Genomic DNA, 26,070 nt, shown 5'->3' with positions numbered 1-26,070 from the left:
ATCCTTGGCTACGGTCACCTTAACTACTCTTATTGTTCGACCGAAAAGAGATCGGCGCAAACCCCCTTTGTGGTTAAAGTCACCAGATCAGCCGTTAATTTCCCCTGTTAACTGAACTAGGGAACCTTAATATCCACCAAGCAAGCCTTTAGCCTCTAAACTTATCATGTACCGCTGCTAGTTTGATCAATTAGACGCATGGCCCTGCTTCACATGGTTCTCAGCGGGGTTAGTGCCACCAATCCACTGCAGGTCTCCTCAGCAGACCACAAGGTACGAAGAAGATCGGTTTCCGATCTTGCATGTTGTAGGACTTCATGCTGGCGCGCTTTGATATTTACACGGGCAAAGGGAGCAGCTGAGCTTGATGGGCGGTTTGCTAAGGACAATCGTTCCCACCATATCTAACCCGCAGTTTCGCCGGCGTCTACATTCCTATTTTTAGCCGCCCAAGGCGGAATCAGCTCAATGGGACCGGGATTGAACTTGAAGCTGAATAAATCTTGACTCAGTGATTAGCTAGCAGCGAGAATGGTCACCGAAGAGGCTGGCAGCCAGTAGATAATACTCAAACAAGTGCCCAGCAATGAGTTCATCGTCATCGATAGGGTCTTACCTTTTGGACGAAAGCACCTGTACCCGGTAATTTGTATCTTGCACGCAGTGGATAGAGCGTCATCGAACGCTGATTATTGGAAGAATTCCAAGATCTATCGTGATAAGATCATCTTTATGGATGAGAAGCATGGCGTGCTTTGGAGCTGGGCAACCTGATTCTTGATCCCTGGTGACTTTACGGTAGTAATAGGAATGGGGGAATGGCGGAGAGAAAGCCGATGCACACTTTCTAGACTCCTCTCGGATCGCTTCCGAGCGTTTTGGATCTCCGCATAAGTTCCCTAGACGCAATACAAAATACGATAAATCCGACAGGTAGGTCTACCATATAGTCACCAATTACGGCGATAAACATGACAGTCTCAAATTATATTGTTTCTCTAGCGGAGGCTCAAACACGGCTTCCTCCTCCAGTGGCATCTAGTCGGTTGCTCGAACAAATCGATCAGCAGGTAGAGCAGCTTCCTATCCTCGTGGTTCTCGATGACGATCCCACTGGAACACAAACATGTCATGGAATCAATGTCTTGACAGTGTGGGACGATGCAACTTTGGTAGAAGAGTTTCACACATGCGACCGTGGATTCTTCATACTCACCAACTCGCGCGCGCTCCCTACCGCTGAAGCCCGGAAACTCATATCTGATATCTGTACTGCCGTGAAGAAGGCAGCAGTACAGGCACAAAAGACCTTCGAAATCGTCTTACGCGGTGATTCGACTTTACGTGGACATTTTCCCGATGAGCCCCAGATTGCCGAGGAGGTAATTAGGAAAGTCGATGGCTGGATCCTCGCACCGTTCTTCCGACAAGGCGGGAGGTTCACCATTGACGATGTCCACTATGTGGCCGATGCTGAAGGGAATCTAGTTCCGGCTGCCCAAACCATTTTTGCAAAGGATGCAACATTCGGGTACACAAGCTCCAATCTGATTGACTACGTAGTCGAGAAGTCAAATGGCTCAATTCCTCGTCATCGTGTGCAGTCTATCTCTCTGCATGATATCAGGGAGGGGGGTGTTTCTGCTGTGGCAGAAAGGTTACTCAAATTTGCTCAAGGGTCTATCATCATTGTCAACGCTATAGTTGATACTGATCTGGAAATCTTTGTTCTTGGACTGCTGCAGGGTAAGCGCCACCAGTGAGCTAAACCGGCAAACATATATACTGACACACTTGTGTAGCGAAATCTGCTGGTCGCAACTATATTTATAGGACAGGAGCTGCCTTTGTATCGACACGACTAGCGATAAGGCCAAAGCCTCCCCTCAGTGCAGGAGATTTAGGACTGAACACTGAGGCGTCTTCTCCAGGCGGGTTGATCATTGCCGGGTCCTACGTGTCCAAAACAACCGATCAGCTTCAATCCCTGACTTCAGGCCGTGGACCCGCGCTAAAGGTCATCACTCTGGACGTAGAGAGTCTGCTAAATAACACTGAAAGCAGCTACAGTACGGTATTAAGTGCTTCTGATGAAGCTGGCAAATATATTTCTGATGGACAAGACGTCCTAATCATGACAAGCAGACGACTAGTTAGCAGCCATGACGAGCTCTCCGGTTTGCAGATAGGAAGCATTGTGTCTAATGCGTTGGTTCTGTTTCTACGGCTTCTAATTCCCCGGCCTCGATACATCATTGCCAAGGCGAGTTGTCTTCTGTGTAAAACAATGATGTAAAGCTAACATATGGAGAGCGATGTAGGGCGGCATCACTTCGTCCGACATAGCAACTAAAGGCCTTCGCATGCGACGTGCTCAAATCATTGGCCAAGCATCAGCAGGAGTCCCTCTTTGGCGCTGCGATGAACCGTCATCAAAGTTCTCCGGCATCCCATACGTCGTTTTCCCGGGCAATGTCGGCCACCAGGACGCCCTGCTAGATATGGTTACGAGTTGGCAAAGCAGAAGCATTGAAAAACGGCCGAAAATGCAGTATCAACGACTCGGTAATAGTGGATTGAAAGTCTCGAAGATCATTCTTGGTTGCATGACATTCGGCAATCCATCATGGGAAGGCAGCCCATGGGTTCTTCCAGAGGCCGAAGCGCTCCCCCTACTGAAAAAGGCATATGACTGTGGTATCAATACGTGGGATACAGCCAACACTTACTCTAACGGGATGTCCGAGATTATAATCGGAAAAGCTCTAGAGCGGTACAATATTCCGCGGAGTAAAGTTGTCATCATGACCAAGCTATACTACCCAGTTCTTGAGCCTGAATCAAACGCACGACCCAATCCAGCCATTAACGATGGGGTCCTGGTAAATCAAATGGGACTAAGTCGGAAACATATCTTTGAGGCGGTGGATGCATCTCTTGCCCGACTCAAGTCCAGCTATATTGATGTTCTACAGCTACATCGCATCGATGATACCCACCCGGAGGAGGTCATGCGCGCTCTTCACGATCTCGTTCAAATGGGCAAAATCCATTACCTGGGCGCATCAAGCATGTATTGCTGGCAGCTCGTGAGATTACATTATGCGGCGAAAATGAACAATTGGACCGTCTTCACCAGCATGCAGGGTCTTTACAACTTACTCTACCGAGAAGAAGAACGTGAAACGAACAAATTCTGTCAAGCTGAAGGAATCGGATTGATTCCTTGGAGTCCTCTAGCTCGCGGGTTATTAGCCAGACCTTGGAATGTGAAAACCGACCGGTCCGTGAAGGACGCAAAGACTGCAAAGTGGTTCTCTGGTGAGCAAGATCAGAAGATTATTACCAGAGTGGATCAACTTGCGCGGTCGAAGGGTTGCAGCATGAGTGCGCTTGCGATAGCTTGGTTGTTGGAGAAGGGCGCTTGTCCGATCGTCGGGTTGAATAGTATTGAGAGGATAGAGTCGGCGTCTGAGGCACTGGCAGTTCGTCTGAGTGATGTTGATATACGGTTTCTGGAGGAACAATATAGGCCGCTTTCTGTGCAGGCTATTTGATTTGTCTGTAGTATGAAATACTATAGAATGTGGATAATGAATGAGAACTCAAATGTTCACCCTAAAATCATAGCGATATGTATATTTTAGATAGACGGTTGCTAACTAAAAGTATATTAGTATCAGCCACGAGGTATTATGTCAAGCTGTCGGATGCGAAAAAGAATTCAATATACTACCTACTTAGCCGTCAACCATTCACAGTGAGTTGCACTGCTCTTATGCTACGCAGTATCACGAGTATGAGAGCATCTAGAGAAGTGTTGGTAATAACTGGTCTATATCTAAGCTATGCCCGATCGGGAAAGGGATTCCTCTACCTAAGCCATAGGGGGAAAGGCTCACCTGAGTTATAGGACTGTCTCCATCTTTGGTACCCAGAGAAAGGTAGTCTTTAGCACTACCAAGTAATAATAGCAACTTGGACTGGTCAGGCTATCAGCCATCGAGCTGGTCAATAAGTCAGCGGGTGATATTGCGATATGCATATAACAATCATGTTACAGGACCCAACATTTGAGCAAATAGAGCCCCACATATTTCGATAACTGACTGTTCGCGCGCTTGGAGACTCTCTTGAATCTCCTCGAGAGTGTAGAAAATGAATAACTACATTGTGACACCTGCTCCGTGACTTCGATGACTCATATGCTGCTGTAGATCGGGCAATTTTTATATAAGGTCTTTCGCGAGTTCGGCACGGTTGGCCATAATAACAATATGGTAAAGCGTCATTATCTGGACAACAGGGAGTTCGTCTCCTGTTTTGCGCGCTGAAATGGCACGGCTGACAACGTCCGGACTGCCCTGTTGTTGCATGGCCCATTTGGCTCCGACCAACTTCGAAGAAAATTCGCCTGTGACGATGTATCGCCAACCTCGGCAAGCGTTGAGAACGCTGTTGCTCGATCTGAGTTCCTTTGCTTGGTGCCACTCGAGCGAAGTCGCGATTGCTTCCAAAACCCACCGTCGGGGGATAGCGCCGAAAGCGTCAGTCGTAGCAGGGCCGTACAGGGCACGGCCAAGTTCGCGCCCTACAGCAATATCGAGCAAGAACCAGTGGCTTGATTCGTTGGCTGGATCTAAGCTGATATGATCTGGTTGATGAGCTCCGGTGTTCAAATTAAGTTCGAAACGAGGGTGACGGCTGGCCGGATACACAGCGCTTTGAGCATAGACCACAAACTCGAGTTTGGTAGCCGGGCAAGGCAAGGCATTCTGGTTCAAACGTGATATGACTGCCTGCTTATCAACGGTGTCAAGCGGACCTCTCACTATAGCCTGCACGTCAATGTCGCTGGTGCCAGACTCGTAGGCGCCATAACCAGCTGAACCGAATAGATACACCCCGACAAGCTGATCTTTTAGGTAATCAGTAAGACGCTGGACTATTTCCTCAAGGTAGGCTTTCACCTCTTCTGGCAGGTTCTTGTCCATTGTTGTCTCTTTTCTGGTTTCTCGTTGGCAGACTTGTGATTGTTTGCGCACCGACAACGCTTGGAGGTTGCCAGGCCTTTTTGAATGTGGTCGGGCGAGAAAATTTGGAGGAGTAGTGGGTAATATGATAAAGGCTCGTTACGGAATCTAAGATCAACATAGAGATGTGCGGGGATCAAGGTTTGCTGCCTAAGGCATCAAGTCCCCACAAAAATGATGTGTCAAACTTTCCTTTGGACAACGATCTCGAACTCGGAAAGTTGTACCGGGAAGAAACAGGAGGAAACCAAGGGATGAGCACATTCCCACCCACAAAACCATGATTCTCTTCCCACGATACTATCTGTTTGAGATAGGTGATCAAGCCTGGTGTCCCGAATGGATGAGAGCATACATCCAATCATATCTAACCCGCGTCTGGAATCTGCATATCCCGCCATTCAGCAACGCCCCTCCAGCAGGGGTAGCAGCAGACCTTATTCTCGGACACATAAAAGATCCGGATTCTTTCACATTCGTTGATCTTTGTGCGGGTGCAGGCGGGCCGATTGGAACGCTTGAGCACGTTTTGAATGAGAAGCTTAGAGCGGAAGGCAAGTCAGCGGCGCGATTTGTTCTCACGGATCTGCATCCTCGAGTGGAAGAATGGTCTGCGATTAGTAGACGTCGGGAGAATATCTCGTTCGTTAGTGAGCCTATGGATGCTGCGAAATGTGAGAGAGTGGCACCGACAAACCGGAAGGAGTGCAGAATCTTCAATTTATGTTTTCACCATTTTGATGATTTGCTTGCGTCGACTATATTGCGGAAGGCGACAGAGTCTGCTGATTCTTTTATGTAGGCTTCCAAATCAGATAGATGGAAGTGGAGAGAACTGCTAATATTTGGACTGGTAGAATTTTCGAATTTGCCCAGCGCAATTTCACATCGTTGCTTAACATCCCTGTTATGCTTCTCTTTCCTTTCTGGTATACCCTTTGTCGGTACAGACATTCTCCTCTGCATTTATTCTTCACATACGTGATTCCTTTGCTATCCCTACTTATTTCCTTTGATGGCCTGGTGTCGACCATGCGTTGTCGGACACCGGAGGAGATTCGAGCGCTCTTGGATGGACTGGACTTGGACCTCAGCGACTGGGAATTTAGGAGCGGGCATCGTATGTTATTCGAGCCATTTGTCCACATTTACTACTACATTGGAGTAAGAAAGGAACGTTAGTAAAATAGAGCTCGAGATCAATGTGTTGGCAATTGAGTAATTTGATCTTCCTCCATCCAAGTCATGTCGTTTCACCATATTCACGCTCTCCCTATCCGTTTCTTACACTCTTGCATAGGATCAGCCGACAGAGTGTGGGACTGGCGCCTTGACATGAGACCAATCCAGTCAGTCTCCCGTGTCATACCGGAATACCCCAAAACAAAATCTCGCATCCATTGCACGATACCATCTCGCATGTGGAATGCGCCGCGGTTTCTAAGTGCGCCATTGACATTGGCTGTCGTGGGTGCCTTGCGTAGATCCTCGTAGACGTAGAGGGACTCGGAGATCAAGCCTCCAAGTGTCGCGTCCAAAGAGTCCGTTTGGGTGTCTATCCGTTCAACAACCGAGCCCATTAGCATTCCCAGCACAGCGCCGTCCTCTGCTGCCATTGCGGCACCTTGAGCTTGATATGGGAGTGTTGGGTGACAAGCGTCTCCTAGTAGTGTGACAGAGCCCTAGTAAATTTGGTACAGGTAAGTAATAATCCTGGACTCTTTCAGTCTTCCCCAGAATCAACCAACCTTGCTCCAGGTATCTAATTCCGGAAGGCGGCATAGTTTCCACCTAACTACGGATGATATGCAAGAGATCAACTTCTGAAGTCTACAACAAGAGTTAGCGGTCGAATAGAGTATCCAGTATAGTTAACTGAAGTCTCCTACGTCGCGTCCCAATCACGAAAAGCTGATTTCATTTCCTCCAAGTCACCCTCATTTGTACGTATTCCAGTAGGTAAATTGTCAGGTTGCAGCAGAACCAGGTTATATTCTTCACCCCCTCGTACCGGGTAGAAGACGGCATGTTTCTCTGGCCCTAGCCAGGCGGTGACAGAAGTCTTGCTACAAAGACTGTCTATCTCCGGATTGTGAAGGTTCTCAAGTTGCTTCCTTGGAAAAACTGCACGGTAGGCCATATCACCCGTCTCGATGAGTGGAACAGGTCGATCAAAAATTGCGTCCCTGACTTTTGACCATAGTCCTAAGCCCAAGTCAGTCTATCTTGGTTTGGATACTGGTGGGCAGGTCTCAAGACAAACCATCGGCACCAACGATAATATCCCCTGCCACTGTCTCGCCACCCTCGAGAATAACCTGTGTGTTCTCGACATCCAAATCATCGACAGTAGCTCCGAAGCATACTTTTGCCCCCATAAGCAGAGCCCTATCGAATAGAATTTGCTGATAATCCGCTCGATGAATGATACTGATCTAGAGTGAGACAGCATGCTCGGCGGTCCAAATGACAGCACATTATACATACACCCATGGACCTCCATACTCACGAGCGACCGTCTGACCACATTCCATTGATGTAATGAGTCCACCGTCCTTGTACCGTCGAAGATCCATTGATTCGACAATCGCCCCTTTCTCCAGGACCTCTTGCTTGAGGTCTAGCTCCTGCAAGACCCGCAGGCCATTGGGCGGAATTTGGATACCTGCTCCGACCTGAAAATATCGAATACACTCCTATCAGGATCTCTCTGCCCAAAATAGGCTTTATTAGAACGGTGTTTCCCCAATACTTACGGGCAAGAGTACGGAGCTGCGTTCGAGGACAATCACATCCAATTTTTCGCGTCGGCAGGCAATAGCACATGTTAGACCACCTATACCGGCGCCTACGATGATAACCTTCATGGTGATCCTTGTCTCCGACGCTGTGATTAGGGATCCATTCAGCCTCGGTGGCCTGACCTACGCCACTAGGGGTTATAATCGTTCACGCTACGGACCGCAGATCCTGCGGGGTTGTAATTCACATTCAATGCTTGGCGCTTTAGACAAGATCCCTTCGGGTGGCTGGGCAGGGATGTCGCTAGTCAGTAGGCCTCCCCTTGAAGATTACCGATTTCTCGTGGCATAAGTGGGCTACAACCCCTATTAAATAGACCTTGGATCTTAGACTGGTCGAAACTGTTTCCGTTGTTGACTTTTCCACGCCAGAGTGCCCGTTTCTGCATAGCGCGGTAAATTATGTTTTGACCAAGAAATGGTTATGATTTGCATTGAGTGCGGATAACCGTTCTGGGCAACAGCACGTCAAGACAGACACACACACAAAAAATGAGAAAAAGCAAGACAGAAAGGCTATGAATGCATGGTGCTGGGTTGCATAGCGGGGCATGACCACACTGACACCAGCCAGTAATTAACTATGCGAAAAAGAAGAAGGTTCAGTGCTCGCACAGGTTGAAATCCCCGGTCTCATATTTCCGGTTTCCCTCTGCGGACTGGAGACTGCGCTCTGCCATGAGCTCCAGTCTTGCCTCCCTCGCCTCATCCATAGTCATCAGTGGTTTCATGTCTCGCTTGGCTTTGGATTCCAACTCCTCAGGAAGCCAATCTTCTCGTTGCGGCGGCACATTGGCCGAGGAGATAATCCGTCTGTGGGGATCCACGAGGAACAGAGCGAGAATCCTGCGATGGCCCGGCTTTGACCGGTCGGCCAGGGAGAACGAGGAGACACGGTGCTGGACCGTGTTCGGGAAAGTGAGCAACCGGCCCTCTTGGCAAAGCACGCTGCCCAGTTCCTGTGTCACATTCGTCTCGCCGTAGCCAAATGTGTCGTTGCCAAAACCGAAGACGGTTTAGAGAAATTCATGCCTTTACTGGTACCGAACACCCAAAAGTCGCTCCTTCCATGTTGGCGGAAAGAGAGTGTACTCGGCTTAATATTTTCGCTATCGTACTAGTAAATCGCCGATGCTGCGATGCGTTCGTTCTGGGAGGACTCAGTATCAATCCACTGGAGGGGAAGAAGAGATTGATTGCTCCTACCAATTGTCCCTCAATGTGGCAGCTACCACCTTCATAGTCGGGGCTCTCGGGAGTCAGTTCGATATTGGCCAGCTTCACAATGACCTGTATTCTTTGACCGGGAAACTCCTTCCGTAGGTCGACCCTTTTGTACTCCGTCTCTTCATGGGGTCTAAACTACCCAGGCTCGGGAAGTATAATGGGGCGTGAAGCGTCCCATGCCTCCAAAGGTTCATAGTACGCATCCTCCTCGACCTCTGACCAGGGGTTAGGAGTATCGGCATAATCTTCTAAATTCAGTCCGTCCCAACGCGGGAATCGGCTCTGGCTCGAGGTGTTCTCCATACTTAACTTCCGTGTATTTGATTCGATCTTCCTCAAAGTGTCTCGAAGACAAGCTCTTCTCCCAAAGCGGGATCGTCTGTGTGATAATTTTCCCAATACTGTCATATTGTCCCCGATGCTTCATCGGATGCAGATTGTTAATGTAAGACACAGGCATCCAGACTCGGTAAGCTCCACGTCACACGGGAGCCATTAAAACTTTTGACTGAGAAGAGAGAGATCGGCTTTGTATGGCGCTGTGTAGTAGGGATAAACATAAACCTCCTCATCTGGTGGCACTGGAAGTAATTCACCCTGTCCCATGCTGCCTATACAGTCATCAAATTCAATAACGCGGTCCAGTAGGACGTGAGTTGGGCCATAAATGACCGGAAAAGTGATGGATGCACCAGGTCAACCACCTTTTGATCAGATCGAGGATGGTAGTCCTTCTGATCCCCCAGTACATCGTTGAGGGGTCTGACTCGCTCTTTCAAAGCTTCCTGGAGGTCCTTGGAAATAACCGTATCGGATTTGATGACCCCCACACCAAAGACGCGCACATACCCTGTTTTGTTGAGGATGTCAGCTTTCCATTGCAGCTCCTTGATAACCCAGGCCATTATTTTGGGTGTCATATCCAGCCCACTACGCGCAATTTCCTGATACCACTTGGAAGTTATATTCTCGTTGAAGCTCTACAGGGACTCAGCCAGACATCAGGCAGAATCACGGATAGGGTTATAATCGCAGAACCTTCTGGTCCCATTGAGTCTTATCAGTGATCGAAATCATCACAATTTGTCGATGAACAGTGGGGAACCTAGGTAGCAACGTAAGTTGAACCAGAATCAGGACTTTAGACACATCATTGCCAATTACACCAAAGCGCCACTATTTAGTGCTCCGCCATGAGCGCATTAGGAAAGCTGTCTCTGCCATACCACATCTTGGTCTGACTGGCTAGCGACTGCCATGATGGCAAGGGATAGCGCTCACTGTGGAGGAGATGTTCAGGGCCAGATTGAACCCTGGCATCTGAAGGTGGGGATTCCGGAGCAAAGCCATTTTTAAGAGGATGAACTGCGATGTTGTACTTCGAACGACATATAGAACAGTTGATCGCGGTATCTGACAAGCCGTCGGAGCTGTAAATCCAATTAAGGGGAACAAGGAAGAATTCTACTGGTACGTAGAACAAAGAAACCACGAGCGCTAGGCCTATATAGGAATGTGGCCTGATCTTTAAGGATCCAAGTAATGTACTAATGACTATTAAGGTTGCAGTTCAGGCACACCCGCCATCCTACTTCAGGCGAGGTCGCTGACACTGTCCACGATGGACAGTAGACGTATTCCATTCCGCCATTGGAAAAGCGAGTGGGTATATAGAGTTTAAGCATGAAGACTGATCTGGCCATATACGATGTCAAAGGAAAACTATAAGAGGATATTGCTACAAAATAGGAATGGACTAAATAGAAGAAGGAAGGACTTTGTATTACTTGACGTTATTTAGAGAATGTCCAGCTTTTGTAGGATTAATATAGTTATTAGCGAGTGTTCTACAGCAATCGTGTATCGCTCATTGGTAGTAGTAGAATAGTTTTTACACACATTGTCACTATCCCAACGGGGCAACCTGTATGAACAACACAAGATTCTTCATTTTCAGTCATAGTCACTTGGTGTAGTCTGCGAAGCCCTATGGCAAGAAGCTGGATGTCAAGTCCGGGAACGTGAATTCTCCAATATCGCCGAATAGAAAGTCATCCATCTGGGGCGCCGTAGAGTCAACAGGAAATTGAACAGGCTGCCCGTCAAAATTCTGACTTGGGTTCGCGAGACCCTGTGCGCCTGTAGTGGCAATGTACGCATTTTGACTTGATTGATGGCCATCGAACAGACTACCAATCCCTAGACTGGCAGCACAGGTGGAAAGCTTCCGGCTGAGACCAGGAGCCATGCGTCGGATAGGATGCTGAGGAATACAGTTTTGACTGCGGAACAGGTCTAGGACGGCACCAATGAGATTGAACTCCTCCTGTACGTTGATAGACAGTTGTTCGTGGTGGTTGTGACATATTTCCAGCAACAGATGTCCGGCAAACGCAATCATGATATGGAAGTAGTGAGGCATGCCAACCAGACTATTTGTGAGCTGATTGTCGTTCAGGATCATTTCGTAAATCCCAACCGCTGCATCATGGGCCATGTTCGCAGCAGAGACGAAATGCATCGGGATAGGATTACCATGAAGCCCTTTGAATACTTGATGTCCAAGGTAGAGTTTGCCGAATTGGTAGTGAAGCTCCAAGCCCTTTCTTGGGAAATCGCCAATGTACGCGTTTGTGATGAATAGAGCAGAGAATTTGGCGAACCATTTATCCAGCTGCCTAGAGTAATTCGTGATATGATGTGTAAGAGTCGGTGGTAGCGGCGTCTGATTATCGGACCCCAGTACATCTCGCACCTGACCCATTATCAATAATAGTGACACTTGGGAAAGAATCCGAATATCTGATTCAGTGGTCTCGGCTCGATGTAAGTATGTTTCCCAGCTCACGGCGATGTCCTTATCGCTGCGCAGGAGAGAGTCGCGGTTGTGCAAGATTGAGAGATGTTGATCACATACGAACAGAAGATACCACAATCGCACTCGATCCACAGCGGCAATTGGGTTTGCTGATGACGGGGAGCAAGACTCAGGGTCGCGAGCACCGATGAGATAGTCAAAGCTGCGATGAAGACGGATGTCTGCTGCGCGTCTAATGGCATCACTGCAGAGAATTCTCGAAGCATCTGCGAGCCAAAATGAGGCGATACACAAAGCTCTCAGAAACCCAACGTCACGCTTTTCAAACATTGACCGCATCACGAGGGAGCGGAACTCTCTATTACATGCTGCGTAGTACCTTTGGTCCTAGGGGTCATGTAGGGCTGACACGGTGCAGATAGCAGCAAGGAGGATAGGAGATGTGGTGCGTAGCTGGTGTAGGTCATGATGTTCACTACATATTCCGTACAGGTAATGGTCAAGACGCGAAAAGTAGCGATGTAACAGCTGCTCGGCGACTGCGAGAGACACAATGCCCTTGGTGATCAGATCATCTCCGTGAGTCGCACGACTAGCGCGACGTCCAGGTGGCGACTCGACGGATTTGGGACTTCCGAACTTGGCGATATCGAGAAAGGTGTCAATGGGAGCATGGACGGCAGAAGGCGAATCGGGTGGTGATACTTCGCACCCTTCACTTTCTTCACGGTCGGGCTCTCCGCTTACTGGGATGTTCTCTCTATCCTTTCCACGGTCGACTACAAGCGTCTTTGGCCGGCTGAGATCCAAGTGTTGGCAAATGATGTCGACCGTATCATGCAGGTTCCGCAGGTCAGATTGTACAAGCTCCACATTTCTGGTCAAAGTGTCAGGATTAGCACCACTTTCTGGATCACATTTGCAGGGGAGCTCACTTGACATCTTCAACCAGGGACTGAAGGCTCCGGTTCAACACGCAGGAAAGCGATCGGCGTCGACACCGAACACACGGAGGGCCATCCTCCGGCATATCACATCGGATCTAACGGAGCATTAGATCATGAGTCTAGCAAGTGTACGAACGGCCAACCTTGTTCTTCCTACAGGCGGCACATGCGGTGATCTTGCGCGTAATAGAAGGCAACACCTCCACCAGTGGCGGTACTGCAGTAGACTCGACGGGTCGTTGTTGCGGGTTTCTCTCCGATACATTATTTGATTGAGGGACCCTGAATGGACTTTGATGCTGCTCTACATTGGGGCTCAATCTGCCCGTTACCGATTGTTCCGGATTGGGCACTTCTGTTGCACTCCATTGTCGTTTACGCTTGGCCATGATTGTTGTCGATTGTATTATGTCGTTGATGCATTGAGGTTTGGGGATGCACTGCTCTCATACTTTCTGAGGGGTCAGAATAAAATCGGATGTTGGGACTTGTAACCCCGCATCGTCGGTAGATCTCTAGCCGGGCATGTCGGGGTACGGCCGACAACTAGTTAGTCATTACCAAGAAAGGATATAAAACGACTAGTCGACGCCTTAGCCTTTGTACAAGAAAGTCTATATGTTGAAGAAAGACCCACTCTCAACAAAATGACTTCCTCAATTGCCGGAAAGACCAGACCCCTACCCCCTGGAATCTTTTGTCCGGTAATATCCCTCTACAAATCCACGCCTCGTCAAGAAATCGACTATGAAGCTTCATACAAATATTTTTCCTACCTGATCCGCGGGGGTGTTGATGGCCTCGTTCTGGGTGGAACAACAGCGGAGGCAGTTTTACTATCCCCATCGGAGCGACAAGAATTAATCAAGACCGCGCGACGTGCCGCTGTAGACCTGGGATTTGAGAACTTCCCACTGGTAGCTGGTATCAGCGGACAGTCCACCAATGAATCAATACGTTTGGCACAAGAAGCGCGCGAGGCAGGAGCAGATTTCGGGCTCTTGTTACCCCCCAGCTATGGGGCCAAAGCTGTTACGAAGGACGTCATCATCGATTTTTATAAGGATGTTGCGAGCGAAAACATTCTTCCCATAGTCATTTACAGTGTAAGTTATATTGGTTTAGAATATCGACGGGTGCTTCAGAAGCTTACTGGAAACACAGTTCCCTGTTGTTTGCAATGGAGTGGACATGAATTCGGATGTCATGTCGACGCTGGCCCAGCATCCCAATATTGTCGGTGTCAAGCTGACCTGTGGAAATGCGGGCAAAGTCACCCGACTTACTCAAGAGTACTCGCATGAGCAATTCAGTGTCTATGCGGGCTCGTCAGATTGGCTTATTCCCTGCCTCAGTGGTGGTGGATCGGGCTGTGTGACAGGGATAGGCAATGTCTTCCCTAAGTCGGTCGCCAGGCTATATGCTCTGTGGAGGGAGGGAAAGGTACAGGATGCCATGAAGCTGCAGGGCTTGGTTGCACAGGCGGAAAAGGCCTGTAAAGAGGGTATCGCCCCAACTAAGTTTGCAGCTGCACATTTTGCGGGGCCTCTGTCAGGCATTACGGAGGCCGAGGCATTTTGGCCCCGGAAGCCATACAAACCGTCACCGAAGGGTATCCAAGACTGGGTTGTGGATGTAATGCAACATATGGTCGAGATTGAGAATTCTCTTCCTGAGGTGTCTGGCCCTGGTAGGGCTAAATAAGAAAGCGTATGTAGCAAAACAGAATAACTAAAACCAATATCCACTTCGATCAGGCGTTTTGATCTTACAACATAAGGACGCATGGTAAGACCGAAGATGATATATACAGCAAATGATTGTTGGCTATATTTCTAGGTTTATGAAAATGGACGAGAGATGGATTCTTCCCAAAGGTTAGGTGTTCTGTCTAAGCATAAAGTCATACGTATGTTATTTCCCCCGATAATGTTCCAGTTTATATAACGTGAATATACATTGTAGGAAACGAATAACGATCTAGGCCGAAAAGAAATCATCGCTGAGCTGTACATACTTAATCCTTTGTCTCCAAAATGTGTACGCGATGTGAATCTTTCCTTCATCAAGCACCATACTCGGGTATGACAACTCGCGATTCAGCTTTTTCTCGCTGTTGTTAGTCATACAATAGCCATCGCCATCTTCTAACACACGTCGTTCCCATGTCTTCCCTGAATCATCGCTCCAAGCAACACAGAGAGGTGCTCGCGGTGCTCCCCAGAATGATTCCCTGCCATCCTGTGTGGAGCTCTGATCTCGGCGTTCGTCAACACCATCTGCAATGTCATCATATAGGCCCTGACGACGTCCGGTGGCGTCCAGCTTTGAAGAATGGTTGTAAACTACAACTACTCTCCCAGAAGGGAGCACGTCAAAGCAAATGCCCGCATTGGGGTTTGGAAGAATGGTAGGCTGTGGTGGGCTCCAGGAAAGACCATCGGGCGAGGTTGCCAGATAAATATGGTCCGCCCATCGACTGCGGAACAAGCCAAGATAGGAGCAGTCTTTCAACCGTTGAATTTCCATATGGACGCAGCCTGTACTCTCTGGAATAACAGACTCTGTCCAGGTTTGTCCCTCGTCCCTTGAGACGCGGATACAGGAGATATCATTGTTTCCTAGCCAGCGCTCTCCCGGCTCTACTCGGCATTTGAAAACGGGAATTACCCATGCACCATCATCCAGAACGATGGCTGGTTGACGAATGAAGATACCGGAGTCAGGGAATAAAACTTCCTCCTTTCCCCAAGTGATTCCGTCATCTTTGGAAACCCGACGCTTCACGATTGCCGAGTCTTGGTTTCCGGCATGCTGCGACGTGTACAGAAGCCACAGATCTCCAGTTGGTGTACGGAATAAAACCGGGTTTTGCTCGCTGCGAGTATTGTCGTGGGTCATTCGTATAGCTTCTGACCATGACTGCTCACCCGATCTCAGACGTGATAAGTATATACTGATGTCCGGCTTGCCTTCCATACTGCCGCCGAACCAGGCGCAGAGGACATCGCCATTCGGGAGTAAAAGTAGATTTGAGGCATGATTTTGGGCTGTGGCGCCGGGAAGATAGGCCTCCCGGTAAAAGTATGGTCTGTTGGTCTCGCGTACCAAACTGTCCTGCGGTAGTGCTGGAGTCGATACCATGATCGAATAAAATACAGGGAATAGTTTTCCTCGATTCTGAGTGTTGCACAACAGGTTAAACTATTTCCTAACCTAAATCGTCTTTTTACTACATCCAACCAGAATGCTTCAGTATATAATGACAGGATTACGTGGCCTCCAGACGAGGGGTTGAGATTCAAAGTGAAATCATTTCGGCCACTCGTCCGATAGATTATAAAAGCTCGGTGGATAGTCCGACTGTCCGCGCTACAGAGTGTCTCCACCTTCCCCAGATCTTCAGTCCACGAAAATGTGGGGTTGGTGTCTCGAAGCTCAATGGGTTTGTTCATTACGTGGAATAAACATCTGGAGTTGCTTGATCCATAAAATGCCAGCATATCTTCTATCATGAGCCCCGCTTCCACTGGGCCTTGAGAGACCTCGTGGGCATAAATTTCATTGCTTAGACCAGACTTCTGTCAGTACTGCGGGTTCTCCTCGTACAGCTACATTATCTCCTGGGTATTCATACGACTCATATTAACAACATTCTAGTTTAACCGGTATTCTCCATGGCAGGAGGTACTAGCATCTGGGCGAGCAAGGAGGCAAGAACTGACCCGAAGGAGATTTTCAACCTCAGGCTTCTTTATCTCCTTATATCGGTTGCCTGGGGTGGGTGGTTCTATGGTTTCGACACGGGTAACATTGGAGGCATTCTCACTTTGCCTTCATTCGAGAATGCCTTCGGTCTGAACAACCTACCGGCTGCAGAGATTGATAATCGAAAGGTACGGTTTGCTTTTCTCTCCACTCTAACAAAATCAGACGTTGATGAGATTACAGGGAACGATTGCCGCAATGCTGGCGGCTGGTGGCTCAGCCGGGGCTCTTTGCGCTGCCCCAACCTCAGACTTTCTTGGACGGAAATGGTCGGTCTTTCTGTGGGGATTTATATTTGTGGTTGGTGCTGCGATGCAGATGGTGGCCGATTATGATGTGCTTCTTGCTGGTCGCTTCATCGGCGGTATGGGGGTGGGCGCCAGTTCCATGCTCACTCCTCAGTTTTTAGCCGAGAATTCCCCCAAGTCCGTTCGAGGATCAATGACTGCAACGTATAACTTGATGATCCTAGCCGGTATAATGTTGGCATTTTGGATCAACTATGGAGTATCCCTGTGGTCATTCCCCGGCGTTGAACATGATAACACGCAGTGGAGAACGTCAATGGGAATTCAACTCATCCCTGGGGCTCTGATGTGCCTGATGATACCCTTTGTACCTGAAACCCCTCGCTAATTGATTAACCATGGTCGCTCAGAGGAGGGAATCAAGAACCTATGCCGGCTACGGAAGCTTCCTATCGAGCATCCCTATGTCCAAACGGAATACCAGGAGATCGAGGCGCAGGTACGGTACGAGCAGGAGTGTCATCAGGGTCACAGCTATTGGGTGGTGTTGCAGGACATCCTCCTAATCAAAAGTAACTTTCAACGGTTTTTCCTCGCCATTATGTTATTTCTGTTTCACAAGTTCACGGGCACAGATTCCTTGAATGTGAGTACTCCGTTTATGATATTACAGTCATCCAGGCTAACTGTATACATCTTGCCAGTACTACGCGCCTGAGATATTCGAGTTAATCGGTGTGAAAGGGAGTTCCAATTCTCTTCTAACAACCGGTGTGTATGGCGTGGTGAAGTTTGTGGTGACCATCTTCTATGTCACCTACCTAGTGGATCGTGTTGGTCGCCGCCTTCCTCTACTCGTTGGTGCATCTCTACAAGCAACCGCAATGTTATACCTTGCACTGTATCTCCGGTTCGCGGGAACCAACACCGATACTGTTGGAGGGACTCCCGCGGGTGGTATAGTCGGTATTGTCTGGATTTACATCTACGCCTTCGGTTGGTCATTTGGACACAGCGTGGCATGCTATGTCGTGGCGGCAGAAATTTTCCCAACCAGAATTGTACGCCTTTCCCAATATCTTTTCTTATCCTCTTCCGGGTTCAATTGGCCACTAACTATATACTCTTACAGAGGTCGGTCTGCATGTCAATTTGCTTCTTCGTCAACTGGATTGTCGACTACGGCATCACGCGGGCTACGCCGAATATGATTACCGAGATGGGATGGGGCGTCTTTCTGCTTTATGCGTTATTGACCTATGCCGGGGTTGTGTTTATCTTCTTCTGCCTGCCCGAACTCAAAGGACGATCGATTGAGAGTATCGATGATCTGTTCCAGAGACCACTGTGGAGCATGTGGCGACATGCATACCCCACAGAGGAAGAGAAGACACGACAAGGCATTCCGCAGCTGATGAAAGGTGGAAATGAGGATAACGCAGACGGGGACAAGGATCGTCCGGTTCATATTGAGTCAGTCTAGGGATTATGACTACGTCCCCTGTTGGGTTTGAAGTCTTACGAATTAGGCAATATCAATCTAGTTCAAATGTGATTGTTACCCTTGTCAATCAGTGAGGACAATGGCGGACAATATAGTTTTTCGAATTCAATTTTACCTTCACTCTTACAACTTGAAAATATTCGCGATACATTAATTGTCCACACCGCTTGTCCACAGACCGCTTCCTTTAAGAGCAAAGGGCAGAAAGGGGCGACTTGCCGACAGATGCAGGCATCCTTTCCTAAATTGTCCTAGTACCAGCACAAGCATCGACATTCATTCCTATTGATATAAGCTGAAGTTAAGACCCTAGTTACTCTTCACGCTTAAAAGATAATCATCACAGTACCCTTACTGTTTTATTCGGACCTGCGCTGCACAGAGCACGAACAACCCCTACCCCTTGAATATATTTTTCATCTATAAGACACCAACTAGAGGTCTACTGAGTTGCATAGCTACTTTCACCTGAAATTTTATTTTCATCTTCAAAACCAGCACCGCACTCTTCCTATAACACAGTCAGCTTCTTAACTAATTTCCGCCTTGACTCTTCAATAAATATACTTTGTGGTACATCATGAAATTTACCTTCATCTCTTTCCTCTTTGTCACCACTGTAATTGCTGTACCTCAAAATGAAGCTGGAAACGTTTGTGCAAGCAAACAGACCGTGGTGTGTTACGGACAAGGAAATGGTGGCCTCATCACCCTAGGAAACGTTATGCCCGGGGCATTAGGTGAAAACTGCGCTGCCGGCAAGGTCTACTGCTGCTCTCATGACGACGTTCAAGCGGTAAGACACTACTTAGTCTTTGATGGACATGGTGACTGACAGGTAGCCCGACAGTATGGCCTTGTGAACTTGGATGTAGATGATCAGTGTACTGTTAATCGTGAGCTTTGAGTGACTGCGCGGCTAGAATCTCCAGGACTTCTTATTTGAAGAGCCAAATTCGGTTCGAGGCTGGCAAAAATAAAGAATCCACTTTGTCTATGAGTGGTGCTGTAGCTCTCTACGGCGTAGGTAGAGAGTATTAAAACTGGCGGGCGTGGTATTGGAAGAATCAGGTGGGAAGACCAGAGCCGGACAACGGGAGGCAATCTTGCTCAACGTCAGAACTACCAAGACTACGCGATTTCATAGCACGTTACGGTATAATAACAACCTATGTAACCACTTCAGCAGCCATGGCTTTCTTTATTCTGCTATGTTCTTCGTATTTGAGTCGAACAAGGGGTCAGGTTCTGTAGTATACCGTACTATTGATAGTCGACCTGCCCGCGCATGCTGTGTGTAAGTCGGTACATAGGTCGCATGTTCCTCGACCATTCCATTCCATTCGGAAAGTCTCAGTGCACCTCACTCCCCGAAGGGACTGCCGCTCAACTTCGGTGAGATCTTTCTGCTTAAATTGGTAACTATGTTTGGAAAGGGATCGGTCCTAATTGGCTCACGGATGATCTCGGGGATTCCTGGGGGCTGTGGTGGTACCACGTCTTAGTGCTAAATTAGCCATATCGAGATCGAGATCGCAGGGTAAGTTGCATGCCCTGTCCGCATAATTCATGTGGCTGAGTCATGATATCCAATCATAATACGGAGTACGTTCTTGTGTTGTCCTGCCCCTTGCTGGCGCGCTAAAGCTGATAGTGCGCTGATCTGCAGTGCATTCTTCGTGTTCTACGGTGGAAAGGCGGCCGTTTCTGGCGCCAGAGGCTGTCATTTCTGGCGTCGTTTTCAGAGGTCCGTCCCTCTATTCTATATGTAAATATAGACGCTGTATATAACATAATCGGTAAGCGAGCGACGCATGTAAGCGGGTGATATACCACACGCGTTTTCAACGCGCCTTATTTTCTTAGGGAGTTTAAACATCAACTATACCACCAAAAATGTCTAAATTGTCAAAATTATGTGTTGAGCAGAAAGGCAGGGTTCTACTTGCTATATTAGCTATAAAAAATTATAAATTTAGTAGCCTTAGAAAAATAGCTAAGATTTTTAATATATCTAAATCTATACTACGCAGACATCTAAAGAAAGCTTCTTTTAAAGGCGATCTACGCGCCAATAGTTATAAATTAATTACTAGTAAAGAGAAATCGCTTAAATAGTAGATTCTATTACTAAATAAATATAGAGTACCTCCCCGGCCTATATATATATAAAAAATAGCTAATATCTTATTTTTAAAGCGTAATACTACTTCTCTCTCTACTACTATAAAAAAGAAATAGATATATAACTTTATTAATTGTACACCTAGTCTTAAATCCTACTTTATACATCACTATAACTATTAATATACTAAAATAGAGAATCCTAAGATTCTAGATACTTGGTTTAAATAGATAAATAAAACTATTTAGAAATATAGCATAGCTTTAAGCGATATCTATAATTTTAATAAAACAGGATTTATAATAGATCTAATAGCTGCAGTTAAAGTTATTACTAGATCTAATATGTTAGGGAAACTGTTTTTATTATAGCTAGAGAACCAGAAATAGATTACTACTATAGAATATATTAGTTCTAATAGATAGACTCTATCTTTTTATATTATTTTTAAAAATAAGATATATATAGAGATCTAGTACAAGAATAATAAAATTTTTTCTAATTAAAGAATTAAGATTAGTTCTAATAGCTAAACAAATAATAAGATTAGTCTATATTAGCTATAAAATTATTTTATATCTTATACTACCGGCCGATCTATAGAAAAATATTGTTTACTTATTCTAGATGGCCATAATAGTTATCTAACGCCTCGATTTAATTAAATCTATATAAAGAATAATATTATTGTCAGAGGAATATCTACTAGTCAGGGTAGAGGACCTGTCAACTAGGTAAGGATACGTGGGCAAAGCACTAGGCAGTAGATACTAGAGACAGAAGACTGATTCTTGATTTCCTACTAATGACTACAGTACTAATTTATAGCCGAGGACCCCTAAGATTCTCTGTATACAATGATCAATCCTCCTAATGGGGCCACTGTACGTCATTAGAAAGGTGACGGATATAGACACCGAAGACGCCGTTCGGCCACCGGGATGTCCATGCACCTGGGACAGGGTATACTGTACAGTCACCTTGCATGATCGTTATCATTTCTGTGACAATTATACCAATCTATATACCTACGTACGCTTTTTATAAGCTTTAACTATTTAATATTACTATTTTCTCGCCATTAAAAGGCTCGTACGGAGGCCTAATTAAATCTAAGATATATAACAGGTTTAATTATATCGATAAACTTGATTTCTTAAAGATATATTCTCAGGCCCACGTAGAGACCTTTACTAATAGTAATATCTATAGTATTTTTAGAGCTACTGGCCTAGTTTCTCTAAGTCCTGAACGCGTTTTTTCTTAGCTAATAGTTTAGCTTAAGACTCCTATACTGTAAGCGCTCTGCCGGCGTACTACTATCTATAGGCGGTAGGCCTGCGGAGCGCGGTCGGCCAACGGGCTTCAGGAAGGCAGTACTAGGAAGCTCAAGGTTGTTTAGGATTGTATGGCAGTTCCCCTATCTAGTATAACAGAACGAATCGCTTGAGGATCGGAATCCTCTGCGCGATTCTAACATAAATATATTTGTGCGTTACGTAAGCCAACGGCCCGCTGGCGGCTCGCCTGCGGGGGATCTAGTTGCCTGAGGCAACCCGCCGTTACAACTATCCCCCCTTCGGAAAAACGAACCGTCCCGGTTCGTGCCTGAGTTCTGAGGCGCTCAACACCTCGCTTCGATAGGCCGCGCAACACAAAAACGCGCCTTATTCAAACGCTCAACAATAGGATTGTAGGGGTCCAACACATTGCTTCACAATAGTCCTGAATAGTCGGAACACTGACGGAACGCTTTCGGGATAGCGTCGTAGGGTCCTTTATTCCTATAAATTGTAACATTTCTCGTAGCCATGTTCACCTCTTCAGATCACTTTGAAAGTGCAGACAGCGCGGTAAGTTTTGGCTTCCTTTCCCGTAGGGGCGCCGCTAGGGTTGCGAATTGACGGCGTCTCTGTTGTTTTGAAGATGGGTAAACGTAAGAACGCCGTTCGTGGAGTTGCGAAAGCCTCTCAGGAGGCAAAGCGGGCCCGGTTGGCCCTGCAGAACCCTGTGAGTACTCCTTTCTAAATATCCTCATCTTTCGGGGAGCCGTCGGTGCGCCTTCGCAGGGAAACAGAGCTAATATGCTTATTAGCCCCCCGTGCCCCCGCTCGCGCCCCCTCCCCCGCCTCCTGCCCCGTTGGGCCCTCCTCTTTCGGAGGTAAGTGTTCCTCAGTCTGGCAGGGGTGCGTTCTGGCTGATTCAGGTGGTTTAGGATACGTTGCCCCGGCCCCCTTACGGGGATCTTGATGATCTCCTGCCTCCGGCCCCTGGGGGGGACTCTCCTTTGCCCCCCTGGGGGTCGCCTTCGCCGCCGCCGCGGTCTCCGTCGCCTCCCCCGGCGCCTCCCAGTTCCCCCCCGGTAAGTAGGCAGTCTGAATCCGAGTGCGGCGCGACGGGGTGACGCTGACGGTTTATAGGTGCCCTGTAGGCGCTGCGCCAAGTCGTTGTTCGTTGGCACTTCTTCTGGTGTCGAGGGACCCTTGGTTTGCGTGTCTCGGGGTGCCGGGCGGCCCTGCGTGCGGTGTGCGCGCCTGAAGAAGCCGTGTCTTGCGCTGCCGGGACCCGCGCGGGCCGAGGTCGCTCGTCTGCAGGCCCTGCCGCCGAGTCAAGAGGCCGTGAAGGCCACGGATGACCTGACCAAGCATATCGAGGAGGCTACCAACCGCCTCGGTAAGCTGAACAAGGTCCATCCGTGTCTAGCGGCGTTGCGGGATATAAACCGCAACCTATTCCGTCTGGTAAACGTCCAGCGGGAGCTCGGCGGTATGGAGCCTCTTCCTGAGGGCGACCTGGTGGACTGGGAGAGTTTGTGGTAGTTCGTTTGTTTGGTTTTCTGTTTGTTTGTTTGGGGCCCGCTGGCGGGCAACCTGCGTTGTGCCTTCGGGCCGTTTTTCTGTTTTTCTTTTCTTAACTTAATGAAGTTGTTTTGCTCTTCCTGCATGAGTATTCTTGTTGACGATATGGGTGTAGTAGCTCAGGACATCCTCATTAAACCTCAAAACCCTGTGGGTGAAAGAGGAAGAGTAATGCCGCCGCGTCTTTCGGAGGCATATCAAAACCCTGTGGGAAAAAGATCATGCTCTCCTCCGTGACCGACGGGGTGCCTCCGGCACCTCGCTGGCTTTCCGGTAAGCCGCAACAGTTTCAGCAGCGTTCTTAAGGTTTTCCTCTGGTTCCCACGAGTTCTCGTAACTCGGCCACCCTTTCCATTTGACAAGATACTGCAGCTTTCGATAGTATACTCGATGAGCAAGCACTTCTTCCACTTCCCATTCCTCCTGATCGTCGATGACGATCGGTTGAGCTTCTCCAGCCTCTACTCCTGCGCGCCGGTGGTATGGCTTCAACAGTGATACATGAAAGACGGGGTGGATATGACCGTACGCCTTTGGCAGCCGCAAGCGGTACGCTTGTTTCCCGACGGCCTCCGTAATCATAAATGGGCCGTCGTACTTCAAGTCCAGTTTCTTGTTTGGCCGCCATGACTTGATATTCTTTGTTGATAGCAGGACTTCTTGTCCTACGCGCAGCTGCGTGGCCTTGTGGCGCTTATTATATCCTTCTGCCTGCCGCTCCGTTGCCTTCTTCAGATTTTCTTCCAGTTTGGTCCGGATGTCGGCCAGGCCTTTCAACCGCAGTTCTACTGATGCGTTTGATGTCGTCGGTCCGATGGCTTCGAGCCCGGGGACCGCCGGTTCCATGCCTTGCCAAGCCATGAAGGGCGAATATCCCGTGGACGCGTTCTTGGCATTGTTGTAAGCGAACTCCGCGGTAGGCAACCAATCTGCCCAGTCGCTCTGTTGGTAGTTTGTATACATCCGCAAGTATGCTTCGAGCGTTTGATTCTGACGTTCAGTCTGTCCGTCCGTCTGCGGGTGGAAAGCGGTACTCAGGCGGCCTTTTATACGGAGACCTTGACAGAATTGCATCCAGTACGCGCTGGTAAAGAGCGAACCTCTGTCAGTGACCAGACTTCTCGGGGATCCGGTCTTGCAGACGATTTCATCTAGGAACATGTTAGCCAGTTCTTCTGCAGTCACGGTTCCGGTTGTGGGTAGGTATCTCGCGGCCTTCGTGTATCGGTCTACCACCACAAGAATTGCGTCATATACGCGGCCCTTTCGGCCCGATGGCGGCAGGCCGACCACGAAGTCCATCGTCAGGTCTTGCCATGGCCCTTCTGGAACAGGAAGGGAGGCCAGCTCGCCCTGCGGCAGCTTTCTAGGGACCTTCATCTTCTGGCAGACAGGACAGTCCCGGACGTAGTTCTCAATGTCTGTACGCAGACCGTCCCAATAGAACTTCCTTCTGATCAATTCAAGAGTCTTCTCTCGGCCAAAGTGGCCCGCAAATGGATCATCGTGATGCACTCTTCAGGATCTCTTGCCTGAGTGCAGAGCACGGAGGCACATAGATGGTTTCTCCGCGGTACAGCAATCCGCCGTCAACGCGCCATCGCCCCGTCAGGTCGCCGCTTGTTTCAGCAACGTCGCTTTTGTGCCCGCTCTCCTTCTTTCCTTCACCGGGCAGCAGTTTGCCGCGGATTTGGCCAACAAAGGCGTCCCCCTGTTGGGCCTGCAGGATCGCATCTCGAAGAGGGTGCGACGTTGCTTCGCAAACGACTTCCTCTCTGGCAACTTCTCGTGCCATCGTTCTGAGAGCCAAGAGTTCCGGACCTCTTGAGCTCACGATCGAAATCTCCGACTCGGCCACCGAAGGCGCTCCGACGTCGTTCCGATCATCCGGTACCGCCCGTAACTTCCTCTGCAGCGTGGGTAACAGTCCAACGTTTCTCTGTACGTGGACATCTTCATAGTCTTTCCGCCGCGAAGGCGCGTCGGCCGGGTTCAGGTGCCCAGGCCGGTATTCTATCTGGAAATCGTAAGCCGCCAGGAGCTCTGCCCATCGGGCCTGACGCTTATCCAGTTTCACTGTCTTCTTCGAATAGAAGTATTGCAAGCTTTCATGGTCGCTCTGCACGCGGATCGCATGCGGTGCGCCTTCGAGGTAGTGTCTCCACACTTTGAAACATTCCACGATGGCAAGCAACTCCTGATCGTGAACAGGATAACGACCTTCTATCTCCGTCAGCTTCCTTGAGTAGAAAGCAACTGGTTGCCAGTCGGAACGCCGGCGGGGCTCCTCAACCCCGTCAACAGGTTGTAGGAGGATGCCCGCGATAGCGAATCCTGAGGCGTCTGTGATCAATTTGATTCGTAATGCAGGGTCAAAGTGTCGCAGGATCGGAGGGCCGCTGAACGCCGCTTTCAGTTCATCAAAAGCTTCTCGCGCCTCCGTGGTAAGGATAAACGGCCCTGTCTTCCTTCCCTTCTGCATTCCTTTCAACATATCAGACAGGGGCTTAGTGATCCGGGCGTACTGGTGCACGAAGCGCCTAAAGTACCCCGTGAATCCTAAGAACACCTGAATATCGTGAAAGGATTCTAACGCCGGCCATTCGCCGACGGTACGCACGCGTTCCGGATCGACGCGTATACCATCGCGTCCCACGATGAATCCTAAGAACGTTACTTCTTCTTGGTGGAAGTTGCACTTGGACAGCTTGGCGTATAGATTTGCCCGCTCTAGGCGCGAC

The 26,070-nt window shown here is 48.5% G+C and overlaps 10 protein-coding genes across 10 annotated transcripts; 5 read left to right on the top strand and 5 right to left on the bottom strand.

The window, feature by feature from the left end:
* Positions 1–971: 971 nt before the first annotated feature.
* On the top strand, positions 972–2,296 carry AO090005000194 (uncharacterized protein; the record flags this gene model as incomplete). Its single annotated transcript, XM_001817241.3, has 2 exons — positions 972–1,746; positions 1,803–2,296. 2 exons carry the CDS (start codon positions 972–974, stop codon positions 2,294–2,296), a joined length of 1,269 nt encoding a protein of 422 aa, XP_001817293.3.
* Positions 2,297–2,501: 205 nt separating this feature from the next.
* AO090005000195 (aldo/keto reductase) lies at positions 2,502–3,557 on the top strand (the record flags this gene model as incomplete). Its single annotated transcript, XM_023234225.1, has 1 exon — positions 2,502–3,557. One exon carries the CDS (start codon positions 2,502–2,504, stop codon positions 3,555–3,557), a length of 1,056 nt encoding a protein of 351 aa, XP_023088849.1.
* Positions 3,558–4,229: 672 nt separating this feature from the next.
* On the bottom strand, positions 4,230–4,994 carry AO090005000196 (uncharacterized protein; the record flags this gene model as incomplete). The annotated part of the gene is made up of 1 exon (XM_001817243.1): positions 4,230–4,994. One exon carries the CDS (start codon positions 4,992–4,994, stop codon positions 4,230–4,232), a length of 765 nt encoding a protein of 254 aa, XP_001817295.1.
* A 319-nt stretch (positions 4,995–5,313) lies between these two features.
* AO090005000197 (uncharacterized protein) lies at positions 5,314–6,215 on the top strand (the record flags this gene model as incomplete). Its single annotated transcript, XM_001817244.3, has 2 exons — positions 5,314–5,831; positions 5,891–6,215. The coding sequence occupies 2 exons, from the start codon at positions 5,314–5,316 to the stop codon at positions 6,213–6,215; spliced, it is 843 nt and encodes a 280-aa protein (XP_001817296.1).
* An 80-nt stretch (positions 6,216–6,295) lies between these two features.
* AO090005000198 (putative salicylate hydroxylase) lies at positions 6,296–7,900 on the bottom strand (the record flags this gene model as incomplete). Its single annotated transcript, XM_023234224.1, has 6 exons — positions 6,296–6,715; positions 6,782–6,863; positions 6,923–7,238; positions 7,297–7,421; positions 7,521–7,708; positions 7,790–7,900. The coding sequence occupies 6 exons, from the start codon at positions 7,898–7,900 to the stop codon at positions 6,296–6,298; spliced, it is 1,242 nt and encodes a 413-aa protein (XP_023088850.1).
* Positions 7,901–11,048: 3,148 nt separating this feature from the next.
* AO090005000200 (fungal specific transcription factor domain-containing protein) lies at positions 11,049–12,218 on the bottom strand (the record flags this gene model as incomplete). The annotated part of the gene is made up of 1 exon (XM_023234222.1): positions 11,049–12,218. One exon carries the CDS (start codon positions 12,216–12,218, stop codon positions 11,049–11,051), a length of 1,170 nt encoding a protein of 389 aa, XP_023088851.1.
* Positions 12,219–12,266: 48 nt separating this feature from the next.
* On the bottom strand, positions 12,267–12,821 carry AO090005000201 (uncharacterized protein; the record flags this gene model as incomplete). Its single annotated transcript, XM_023234221.1, has 1 exon — positions 12,267–12,821. The coding sequence occupies one exon, from the start codon at positions 12,819–12,821 to the stop codon at positions 12,267–12,269; it is 555 nt and encodes a 184-aa protein (XP_023088852.1).
* A 652-nt stretch (positions 12,822–13,473) lies between these two features.
* Positions 13,474–14,530, top strand: AO090005000202 (dihydrodipicolinate synthase family protein; the record flags this gene model as incomplete). Its single annotated transcript, XM_001817248.1, has 2 exons — positions 13,474–13,932; positions 13,991–14,530. 2 exons carry the CDS (start codon positions 13,474–13,476, stop codon positions 14,528–14,530), a joined length of 999 nt encoding a protein of 332 aa, XP_001817300.1.
* A 174-nt stretch (positions 14,531–14,704) lies between these two features.
* AO090005000203 (sialidase family protein) lies at positions 14,705–16,329 on the bottom strand (the record flags this gene model as incomplete). The annotated part of the gene is made up of 3 exons (XM_023234220.1): positions 14,705–14,717; positions 14,844–15,938; positions 16,043–16,329. 3 exons carry the CDS (start codon positions 16,327–16,329, stop codon positions 14,705–14,707), a joined length of 1,395 nt encoding a protein of 464 aa, XP_023088853.1.
* Positions 16,330–16,503: 174 nt separating this feature from the next.
* AO090005000204 (uncharacterized protein) lies at positions 16,504–18,325 on the top strand (the record flags this gene model as incomplete). The annotated part of the gene is made up of 5 exons (XM_023234219.1): positions 16,504–16,722; positions 16,760–17,209; positions 17,255–17,488; positions 17,547–17,903; positions 17,975–18,325. The coding sequence occupies 5 exons, from the start codon at positions 16,504–16,506 to the stop codon at positions 18,323–18,325; spliced, it is 1,611 nt and encodes a 536-aa protein (XP_023088854.1).
* Between the last annotated feature and the right edge of the window lie 7,745 nt (positions 18,326–26,070).

This window comes from Aspergillus oryzae, chromosome 1, assembly GCF_000184455.2.
Source record: "Aspergillus oryzae RIB40 DNA, chromosome 1".
In the NCBI taxonomy this organism is placed as follows: domain Eukaryota; kingdom Fungi; phylum Ascomycota; class Eurotiomycetes; order Eurotiales; family Aspergillaceae; genus Aspergillus; species Aspergillus oryzae.
This window is presented reverse-complemented; position numbering and strand designations above follow the sequence as displayed.